This window comes from Trachinotus anak, unplaced genomic scaffold, assembly GCF_046630095.1.
Source record: "Trachinotus anak isolate AG129_WGS33_773 ecotype Australia unplaced genomic scaffold, CSIRO_AGI_Tana_v1 ptg000010l, whole genome shotgun sequence".
NCBI lineage: Eukaryota > Metazoa > Chordata > Actinopteri > Carangiformes > Carangidae > Trachinotus > Trachinotus anak.
In genome coordinates this window covers 23,198,209-23,209,888 of record NW_027273861.1, presented here as the reverse complement: position 1 = coordinate 23,209,888, position 11,680 = coordinate 23,198,209, and the positions used below count along the sequence as shown (strand labels likewise).

Sequence of the window (11,680 nt, the reverse complement as noted above, 5' to 3'; positions counted from 1 at the left end):
CTGGGTTTGTAAAACAGAGGCAGAAGACAAACAATATTACTTTTCTTTATACCATGCAGTCTAAGTTAAAGGGCCAATTTAACACATGAAGACTAGACTTTAGTTGTCATGAGGAGTACTATATATATAAATCTACAAATTACATTTATATATAATGAATTTGCAATAGCAAATATGTTTTGAAGGAAACATAATGACATCAGATGTTTTTCATCCAGGTAATGGGGAAAGGTTAATTAACATACATGAATGTATGATCGAAGTGAAAACATGACAAAGACCATTTTAACCTTATGAACGTTTCTCCAAAACCGTGAACTTTCCTGATTCTTTTAAGTGAGTTTGTTACCTAAACCTACTGTAAACGCAGACTTGACCTGGGATGCAAACTCTGGTCACTGGTGTCAAAGTCTTACACTTTGTATGTTTAACATCCACAGCTTCCATGTGCAAAAGTTGACAAAATGCGGGAACAATAGTGACAAAAAGCGAATTTCTGTCAGTGGACCATTGTCAGCACAACAAACAGGATATAAGACTGACCTGAGATCAGGCCCTTGATAAGAGGTGTCCTGTATGAAAGTACGCACAACACTCACGAGCACTACCCCTCACCCCTCACTCCTCACCACACCCTCACTTTCTGCCTCACTACATATACGGCTCACTACTTTCTGCGCTGGCGCTGAACATGAAAAGCAGAATTATCAAATACATGTGTAATTTCTACAGATAGGCTGGTCTGAAACACGTGGACTTAAAGTCACAATATTTTGATCTCTGTTTCACAGATTTTTGTTTAATCTGTCAACAACTTTATGGACAATATTAAATACTAAATACTAAATCACCCTCTTTAAAATGTGCATACAACTATAACCAGCACCATCCTGGAAGCAGCAGCTCCCCAGGATCTTTGGCATCCTTCACGCTGACCTGTGAGTGTGTGCAGCAGGTGTGAAAAGGAGCCGCTGGCATATCATATAACCTTTAGACAAGTTGCTCAACAACAACAGGCTCTCCCTGTTATTATTGGGTCAACAAAGTCAGAGGAAGTCTTAAGGATTAGAGTGGAGTGGAGAACATGAGTGTGAGCGCCATGCGCTGGCTGCGTGTCGACCCGGGGCCCCCACCCCTCTTTGTCTCATGGCAGTGTTGAGGTTAACTACCCCTTGCTCGCAGGCCTGCCCGAGGTCAGGGGGGGAAACAGGCAGCAAGTCAGGCAGCCAGGCATTCATTCTGTGTGTGTGTGTGTGTGTGTGTGTGTGGCTGCAGCCCACTCTGTGCTCTTTGACTCCTCTGGCCTTATAAGGCATCCAGTGTCATGGCAACGGCAGGGCTTGAATAGCAGTGTCAAATCCCTCAGCACACAGACACAGCTCACTCTCCCTAAAGGAGGGAGCGAGGCAGAGACACAGAGAGGGGATTGAGAGGAGCAGGAGAGGAGGCTATCTCTGGGCTGCTCTCCACTGCAGCGTCTGCCTTTCACTAAAAGGTCTGTGACCGTGTTTTTCCTGCGCTTGTTTGCCTAATTTATTCCTGCCGGGGCCAGCAGAGAGAAAGACGGAAAGAAAAAAAAGAAAAAGGACAGGCAGAATAGTAAAGAGTGCAACAGTACACCCTGACTCGCCGGCAGGGAATGCAGAGAGGGTCTGGCCTCTGGTTGTTACTGCTGGATGGACAAGCACTGACAAAACAAGAGAAGGGGGAGAGAGACAACACTTTGTGGAGCTTTGAGAGAAGAGAAGAGAGGAGAACTGCGACTAAGGAGATTACTCAACACTACTTTTGTTCTGGCTTGTTGTTTTTTTTTCTGTGACATTTGAGCCTCTGACACCACAGACTCTGAGGAGTTGGAGGAGCCACAAGAAAACATAATTTCACCCCAGACAGCAGAGGAGGAGGAGGAGGACTTCTTTCATGGACTCTGTTGCTGCAGAAACCAGATTTTCTAGGAGTCAAAGGGGTGTATTGTCTTTCTCAACACTCTTATAATTTTAATATCAAAGTGGGACCATTGTCTACATATTGTTATTTTAAGGGCACAAAGGTTCCCGAGCCAAAATACTCGTCAAGTTGTCTTTTAATTTTCCTCTTCATCACTATCACCTCTGCTCCTAGAACAGCCTCGACAAGTCAAGAGTGCGTCTGGACTAGAACTGCCTCAGATCAGCAGATAACACCTCAGCACGGCAGGAACTGGTTGGACTAGTTTATAAGTTGGAGGAGAGGGCAGGGCAGTTTAACCCTGCCTGAAGGAGAGCTGTGTTTTATTTTCCTCCCACTTGCTTGTCCTTTTGGGAGAAAGTCGTGCACCGGGAGAGAGGGGGCGAGTTTCTTTTTCATTTGGAGAGCAGCTCTTGTTTGGTCCCTCGCCACTACGCTTAGGGATTTGTGAGGTGTTTTTTTTTTTTTTCCATGGGGGGAGACAGAGAGAGAAAGTGAGAGGGAGGGAGAAAGAAAGAGTCAAAGTGTAATTTATTGTTTCCTGAGAAAAGAGCAAGGCTGCACCCTTTTCTCCTGCCTGAACTCTGAACCACTAAATGTGTGTCTGAAGTTTTCTCAGACCTTGGGAGCCATTGATCGGAGGTCAGGGCAGAAAACAGAGGGGTGAAAGACAAGAACAGAGACAGCAGGGGATTAAAGAAGAGAGAGAAAACAGCGCTGGGAGGTTCCTCCAGGTCAGTCCGAGCAGACAGCAAAGGGGGTAAAGGTCAACGCGGTGGAGCCCGGGACTACTTTTCATCACATTATTGGACAAAGTCTGCCCTGAATTACAAACCTGGAGCCACTGTCTTTGAGTCTGGAATCGGTTTTTGGACTTTGAGGGTAGCTAGAAGCTGGGGGACAGGGCGGCGCTGTGTATGATCCACTCACAGGACTGTGCGTCTCAGAGAATATGGCCATGGTGAGCGGGGGATGGGGCAACCCCAACGGGGACACTAATGGACTGGGGGAGAAGGCCTACCTGAGGAGGGAGGAGGAGGACGGATCGCCACAGGCTGGGAGCAGCGATGTGGACGTCGGGGACGAGGACAAGACCTGTGTGGTGGACTGTGTGGTCTGCGGGGACAAGTCCAGCGGCAAGCACTATGGCGTGTTCACCTGCGAGGGCTGCAAGAGCTTCTTCAAGAGGAGCATCAGGCGAAACCTCAACTACTCCTGCAGGTAGGGGCTGCTGGGAGATTAAACAGGATGAACTGTGTTTATAGCTTGAACAGCTATAAATGTCGAGCTGAACAAGGCACATTTCATTGTTTTTCTTATAACACACTCTAATGTATTTGTAAGCACATGTTTATTAGTGTTTATTAATGTATTTATGTGCAACTATAACTCCTCCTATGACATGACTGAATGCAAACAGAGAATGGGGGACAATATAGTACAACACAGGTGTAATAATATAAAATATGTCTTTATATTAGAAGTCAATTGACAATAATCTATATTCAGAAACACTTTAAAATGTCCTTGAATCTGCACACAACTACATTCTAGTGTGTTATTAAACATTTATTGAATGTTAGCATCTTTTCTTGAGCCATTATTTGTGCATTCGCATTCATGATGGAGACGGCAGATTAAGTCCATCTCTCAGACAGGGAGGATTTGTTCCAACCTTGGATACGTCTCACAAACAGAGAAAAAAAATAAGAGAAATGAAAGCCCTGAAGGTCAGTCATGTGGGGATGGATCGCCTCAGAAGGTCAACATTCCCATTATTCTTCACCGCAGGAACACAATGTTGCAACTCAATTCTCTGCTCTTACACGTGGAGCTCTCGGCTACCGAATATAGTCATTTCTTCCACATAATAATGCACTAACTCTGAATGGGAGGTGTCTTTGTAGTCAGTTTGTCATGTCCAGGGTTGAAAAGGGCTCTGTTTGAAATGTTGGCAGACCTCATCCTGCTGTAAATGGCAACACAAGGGTGTGTAGAGCTGATGATTTACAAAGGTCACAGCCTTGATAGCTTTTCAGCCAGGCCAGTTCGCACAGTTCACTCATCACAGGGGTCAGTGAGACAGAGAGAGCAGGAGGGAGGGGAGAAAGCTCAGTGAGCAATTTCCAGGTTACTGTCGTGAAATAATTATTTTTTTTATCGTATGATTTATATTTTGTTTCCTTTGTGCAGATCAAATCGAGAATGCCAAATCGACCAGCATCACCGCAACCAGTGCCAATACTGTCGGCTGAAGAAATGTTTCCGAGTTGGGATGCGCAAAGAAGGTATTATCCATGTACACAGCAGGTTAAAGGCTTTTTTTTGTTTGTTTTTTTTTTCCCCAGGATTAATACAAACACAAATTTCCACTGCCAGAGGTGAAAAATGAAAGAGTGAATCATGAGTAGGTTATTGACTTCAGCATCTTTTAGCTCATTGTTTTGGTTTTACAAGCCACAATTTGACTGTTTTGATTTATTCTCACCACATTTCCCTCTGTAGCAGGCAGCTATTCTCAGAGAAAAAGCTCTTAAGTGCATGGATGCTCTGAACAAAACATAGAACAACATACAATATGCAAACATACAAACAAGAATGTGTCACATATCAAGTATGAGCAAAAGTAAAAGTAATTGCTTTGCAAAATGGCCTCTTTTTTGTTATTTCTGATGAATGAATGTGTAAGCAGCATTTTAATGTTTAATGTTGAATAGATTACATTTTAATAATGCATAATATTTTATTAGATAGTCATAACTTTTTTTTTTCATCGTCATAGTAACTGCAGCTTTCAAATAAATGTGGTACGGTGCAAAAAGTAAATTAAAAAAGGATCACATTCCCTCTGAAACGTAGTGAAGAAATAACAGACATTTACCTCAAACATTTACCTCAAAAAGTGCAGGACTTGAGAAAATGTACTTCCCAACACTGAGGTTTAAAACAATCATGTCCTCTCCTTTACATACACACAAACAGACTGATTCATGCCCAAACACCCTGAAGAAAAACAAACCCACAGAAGTTCAAATAGCTACTCAGAAACAAATAAATAAATACCAGAAATGAGTAGCTTCCAGAGAAATCGTAAGAAACAGCCACTGACATTTGCCAGTGAATATTTATACTGTCAACCAAAGCGTGTTTTCACCCTGGTCCTCAACTCCCTGCAGCTGTTGGGCCTCCAGGACGATGGAGCAACTGTAGGCAACCATGTTTGATTTGCATAACAGAAAAATAGAACAGCAAGTTAACTTATTTGGTCAAAACACATTGAGCCGTCTGTGTCTGGTGAAAATGCCGTATAACCAATTAATCAGAGTTTCAGATTTTCTTAATTTCAGCATGGGTGATTAGGATTGTAGAACAATGATTCCCATTTGGCCTGGTGTAATTATTTTCATTCCAGCAATTCAACTCTCATGAACACATCACAATATATTTCAGTGTTTTAATTTACTGCCACGGTCAGTGTGACGTCTGCTGACAGTGAAGTCTGTGACTGTATTCTAGAAAACCTAACTCGTCTTATATTTCAGTCTGTGTCAGTGGATACCACAAGCTCGCCCATACATAATGTGCACTGAGGTGACACTGTGCCAGAGGTTATATTGGGCCTGGTTATTAATGAACCATGCTGACCGTGGCCATGACGCAGGTTGCACTGTTTCCACACTACCTGGAAATGTCAGTTTCACCTTTAACCCAGTCAGGGAAGCAGCCACATTGATTGCGTCAGTGAGATTTTTGAACTACATTCGCTGCCATCTAAGACATACATCAGTGGTAATTAATATTTGGGACAGCACAGACAGAGCACTCGATATTCGTATGACAATGAAATAAAGCCTCACTATTCATGTATTTAACTCATGAGGTCAGCTCGTTAAAAGGTTGGCGGTAATGTTACTTTTTGTGTTTTCTGTACTTACAGTAGCAAGTCAATACTTTTACTTAAGACTTGGAGAAATCCATTTTTAAACTAGTTAAGATGACATTTAAGGAAGTCCTCCTTTACAGTCATTATGTTTTATATCACAAAAAAAGACAGTTTTTACTTCTACCGAAGTAGATTTCTGAAGCAGTTAATTAAAGTCAGATATAAAGTGTGTACAACCACAGTTTGTAGTATCACTCTTGGAAATTGAGCATTTCAGCTTGAGCCGAAAATTGTAGGACACTGCTATAGAACATTTTTCAGCACAGGAAGCGAGTGTACAGTCCCTCTTCCAGTCCAGTATATACAAAAATATTCATATCTGATGGAAGTGGTGTTGGAAGAAGTATTTAGCTCTTTAAACACTACTTTAAACACTACACTATACTATACTACAATGTAAAAATGTATACTTGCATTCAAATACAAGTGTTCAAAATGTCACTCAAGTAGTATTGTCAACGAAAGGTGCTCAGACATGCATGAGAGAGTTATTAAATACATATGTTTGACAATGTAGTGGAGTTAAAAAAGATTCCCTCTGAAATGCGGTGGTGTAGAAGAATAAAGTAAATGAGAAATAAGTAAAGTACAAGTACCTCAAAATTGTACTTCAGTACAATACTTGTGTAAATCTAATCAGTTGCATTTCCCCTTGTCTCCTGCTTCAGTCAGACATGATTATATTCTGTATTTCTCCTGCAGCGGTATAAGACATATCTAATGTTTTTAATGCACTCAGTCAGATTCTAATTCACCTGTTTCCTTTCATCCAGCTGTCCAGCGGGGTCGGATCCCTCCGTCTCACTCAGGTATCAGTCCAAACTCCCTGGCCGGTGGGGTCGGAGGTGCAGGGCCAGGTCACATTGCGGCAGATTATTTCAACGGGCAGCCAGTTTCAGATCTCATCTCCCAGCTCCTCCGGGCTGAGCCGTACCCCAGCAGCCGTTACGGGCCCCCCTACAGCCAGGCACAGATGCAGGCACCTGCGAGCGGGGCCTCCGTCATGGGCATCGACAGCATCTGTGAGCTGGCTGCCCGGCTCCTCTTCAGCACCATTGAGTGGGCCAGGAACATCCCATACTTCCCGGAGCTGCCTGTCTCAGAGCAGGTCAGCCAAGACCGCAGATGTCTTCTTTTCTGTTTTTTAGAATTTCAGAGCAGATTATATTTTAAAATTCAGGTTAAAATATTACAACTTAAACAATACAGCTAACATTTTAATTAAAATTACACCTGTCTTTTCAGCCTCAACCACAACATACAGCTCTAATACCCATGAACTGTGACCCCATAGATTTGCCCACTAGCTCAAATTACTCTCTTGGAACATTTGAAAAAAAACATCATTAGTATTATTAGTAACATCTCTGCTTTTCCTACTATGACAAGATAAAATTGTGCTGTCATTACGGCCTATTTAGACCCACTACTCTGAGTGACCCTTTCCCATTTCTAACCCTTCACCTTCACAGGTGGCGCTGCTGAGGCTGAGCTGGAGCGAGCTCTTCATCCTGAACGCTGCTCAGTCTGCTCTGCCTCTGCACATGGCTCCTCTGCTGGCAGCGGCTGGGTTTCACTCGTCCCCCATGTCTGCTGAGCGTGTGGTGTCCTTCATGGACCAGATCAGGGTTTTCCAGGACCAGGTGGACAAGCTGAACAGGCTGCAGGTGGACTCAGCCGAGTACAGCTGCCTCAAAGCCATTGCACTGTTTTCACCAGGTAAGTTTGGAAGATTTTTCACAAGGTTATCTGGGTGATGAAAGCTACTATTACTGGATGTGTTTACTGTAAACTGGCCCCAAGTGTCTTTATAGAAAACCAAAACAAAACTGTCTGTGTGAAGTATTAGACAGGGTTAGATTCAAGACCAAGAAAAACCTCTGTGACCTCTGACCTCACTGAAGGGGGACTAGCAAAAAAAAAATAGTTTATCATGTGCTTAACTGCTTTGTTGAACAGAGTTTGGTGAGAAGATTCATACCACTTTCATGTCTGTCTGTTAAATATGAAGCTGCAGCCATGGAGGAGTTATCTTAGCTTAGCTTAGCATAAGGACTGGAAATAGGGAAAGCAGCTAGTCTGGCTCTGCACAAAGATAATCACATCCACCATCAAACTCTAAAACACACTAACTGTTGTCTTGTTCTCTTGTTTCTCCAATCTGTGAAAACCATAGTTGAAAGACAAGTTGTGGTTTTACTGGAGTACCAGACTAGTGGTTTTCTTATTGTTTCCAGTCCTCGTGCTAAGCTAAGCTAACTAGCGTCTGGCCATATCTTAATTTTTTTTCATTTCAAGTGTAAAATAGACAGAAGTTCTGGGAGACAGTTGAAAATAGAAACATGCAAAAGCTGAGAAAAAATCTGTTTCTTTGCCTTACAGATGCATGTGGTCTGACGGACCCGGCCCATGTGGAGTCCCTGCAGGAGAAGGCCCAGGTCGCCCTGACAGAGTACGAAAGGTTGCAGTACCCCAACCAGCCTCAGCGATTCGGTCGCTTACTGCTGCGCCTCCCTGCTCTACGTGCCGTGCCAGCCAACCTCATCTCCCAGCTCTTCTTCATGAGGCTGGTGGGCAAGACGCCTATTGAGACGCTGATCCGAGACATGCAGCTATCAGGGAGCTCCATCAGCTGGCCCTACGCACCGGGACAGTAAAACCCAGTGACTCCTGAGTGAGACGGACTGAGATCAGATGGGGGAGGATACAGAGATCACAAAGATTACACACAAGTACAAACTGAATGTTATGAATACCAACTGGGATCCTGTCTATGATTGTAGAGGTCAGTTTTTTTTCCCACATTATCCCTGGTAAAGTTTCGTGGTAGTCAAACCAAAAGCTGCTTTCAGGGAAACAAAAATGTACAGTTGTCTTCATATGTTTGCCGCACTTAGTCTTCTCTGACCTCCATCTGCTCTTGCTGTCTCATTCTGGACAAAAGAAACAGGGCTTTAATTAAAATGCAGACTTTAACATGAGGCCATGTGCCTGTACTACCTCCTCCCATATCACCCTTTATGTGACTCAGTTTGAACCCAGGCGCTGTGTTGTCCCTCTGCTTTGTTTTTGAGTCAAAACGAAGCCATAGCAGTGCCACTTTTACAGGCAGAGCTTTATATCGTCACAGCTGGAACATATTGTGCAGGTTGTGTACTGTTTGATATGTGGGATGAAATGTCAGACTTTGTTACCAAATGTGTTTGTGAAGACTGCAAAGTGTCAGCATTAAAACAAAGAAGAGGCATGAGCATTGTACTGTATATTGCACTATATAAAGTACAACCACGAAATGTTTTGTTTGTTATATACTTACAGGACCACTTCAGCATTTTGGCGATTGCGCTTTGCTTTCTTGCTGGGGTTAGATAAGAAGAAGCTACTTAGCTTAGCTTAGCTTAGCTTAGCAGTTGACTGGAAACAGCTAGCCTGTCTCTGTCTGACGCTGACCAAGTCCTCCTTCCAGCAACTCTAAAGCTCGCGAGTTAACATGCTATGTCTTCGTCGGCCAATCTATACAAAAATCAAGTGGTAAAAATGACAATTTACTGTTTTCGAGAAGTTTATGTGCCAGACTACTTTCTGGCTCTGGGCGGTTGCCAGAAAAACCAACAGAGACTCCAGAAAGTAACTGATCCTGGCCAAAAAAAAAAAAAAAAAAAAGCACATAACCCCATAAATCAGTGAATTGTTGCTTTATGCTTTTTGTTTTGTCAGAGATATAAACATTAAAGACAACCTTATGCAGTGTTTGCAGGTGGATATTTTACCTTTCAACAAAGCCAGGCTAGCTGTTTCCCCCTGTTTCCAGTCTTTATGCTAAGCTAAGCTAGCGTAAAGGTTCCATCTTCATATCTACCGAATAGACAACAGACACGCTCGGCAAGAAAGCAAATAACCGTATTCTGAAAATGTTAAGGTGTTCCTTTCATACAGTACGTCAAACGATAACAGTCTTGAAATCCACAAGAAGTGGAGGTGAATGTTTTCAGACACACCCTGGCTCCTCAGACAGTCACATCCCTGTCTAACATTATTACCTCATGTTTTATACATAAAAGATTGTATATTGAACTCTTCATGAAGTACAGATAAATATAAAGGGATCAAGTTATCATTATCATTATCATATCAAAGACCCGTCTATTCACCAGACTTCAGCCAAAATATATTTGAAAATGTTTTAAGTTTGATGTAAGAGGATACAGATTATTCTCAGAAAGCTACATGAGTCAAATAACTTTTGCTTTTTTTTTTTTTTTTGCTAAATATTTGAAAACTGGACACTGTTTCTTTTGCTATTACAAAGGTAGAGGTAGTTCTTTTTGATTTTTGTCACATTTTTGACCCCCTTCTAAAAGCACGTCCTAATGGACAAAGGTCACTTTCAAATAATTACTATGCTTATGCAAGGTACTCTGAGTGTTGAGGTGTAAAGGCTATGGTGTTCGTTGGTACTGAGATAAAGGGCACAAAGTAGTTCAGGACTGTTAGTGCCATGAACTGCAGCTCAATGTGAGAAAATAGGATAAACATGTTGTTTTTTTGTTTTTGTTTTTTTTTTTGGTATAAATTTTTGTATTACCTGTTATTATATCATAAAAAAAGGCAACAATAACCATGGTCCTGTCAAACAACTTCATCTCACCTCATCATCGTGTCCCTGAATCACATTGTGTTATTGTCAGAATATAAACTATAGTGATTTGACTGTGTAGCTTTACATTTAAAAGAATCATGTTTCTATGACCATGCCAAAGCTAAAAAGAAAAAAATGCGAAGTTCATATGGCTGAATGGTTATTTTTGCATTTCTCGAAATAAAAGTATGCACATTCCTTCTGTGGATGACTTGAGTATTAATGTGTTGAACCTGTGCACATCTGCAAGAATCAGATACACTTTCCCAGTAAATTTAATCTTCAATCCTGATTTGAGCTGAAATTAGCCAAATCAGAAAAATAATTTCAATCATTTAATCAAGCAAATGTGCCAAATATTTGCCAGTTCCAGCTTCATGATGTAAGGATTTGCTGCTCTTCTGAGTTTCACCTCATTTTAAATTGAGTTTGGATTGTTGGTCAGACAAAACAAACTTTGGGCTTTTACAATAAGAATTTTGCATTGATAAAATGATTTATCAACTGACACAAAAACAAATGAGAGATTTACTGATAATGAAAATAATCATTAGTCGCAGCTCTATATCTGATATTAGATGTAAAGATTACATTAAACACAAATGTTTACAGGCAGTCACATTTCTTCTGAATTCATCTCTTTAGTTAAGCCTTTTTCCAAACTGCCATAAAGCATCTGTTATTTTATGTTTGCTGCCAGCTCCTTATACTGTGTTTGTTCTGCAAATAAATCAGCATCAGCTGGGCAAAACGTTGATAGGTATTGATCAGATTCCTGTTTCCTGAATGGGCAGAAGAGCCTTTGCTGGTTATTTTTATCTTGTCAGGTCTTGTCAAGTGTAAAAAAAAAAAATACCAGAAAAAAAATGTAATACACAATAACAGATTCTAGTACTGGAGCAAGAGTGTCAGTAAACTTGTGAAGTACAGTATAAAGAGTCAGTTGTTGTATTAAAATGATGTTAGTCACAAGAGCAAAGTCCCAACATTTAATACGTATTAATTATAAATAAAATATGTGCATTCTAAATGCAGTTATTTATTATTGACTGATTTAGTAAGTGTCGGTCTTCATTACTCTCCCACAATGCAGTGCAGCAAAAAATTTAATTAGTGATGGTGGTGAAACAGCTACAGAAAGATATATGACG

General features: G+C 41.5%; 1 protein-coding gene across 1 annotated transcript; it reads left to right on the top strand.

Moving 5' to 3' along the window:
• Positions 1–1,374: 1,374 nt before the first annotated feature.
• Positions 1,375–10,727, top strand: LOC139626093 (nuclear receptor subfamily 2 group F member 6-like). Its single transcript, XM_071486277.1, has 5 exons — positions 1,375–3,168; positions 4,141–4,235; positions 6,664–6,998; positions 7,363–7,609; positions 8,273–10,727. Exons 1-5 carry the CDS (start codon positions 2,900–2,902, stop codon positions 8,545–8,547), a joined length of 1,221 nt encoding a protein of 406 aa, XP_071342378.1. The 5' UTR covers positions 1,375–2,899; the 3' UTR covers positions 8,548–10,727.
• Positions 10,728–11,680: the final 953 nt, after the last annotated feature.

Excerpts from the sequence above, each read along its gene's own strand:
- LOC139626093 (XM_071486277.1), top strand. The coding sequence starts at position 2,900 with ATGGCCATGGTGAGCGGGGGATGGGGCAACCCCAACGGGGACACTAAT. Across the intron at positions 3,169-4,140 it reads AACCTCAACTACTCCTGCAG|ATCAAATCGAGAATGCCAAA; the intron begins GTAGGGGCTGCT and ends TCCTTTGTGCAG. Across the intron at positions 6,999-7,362 it reads AGCTGCCTGTCTCAGAGCAG|GTGGCGCTGCTGAGGCTGAG; the intron begins GTCAGCCAAGAC and ends TCACCTTCACAG.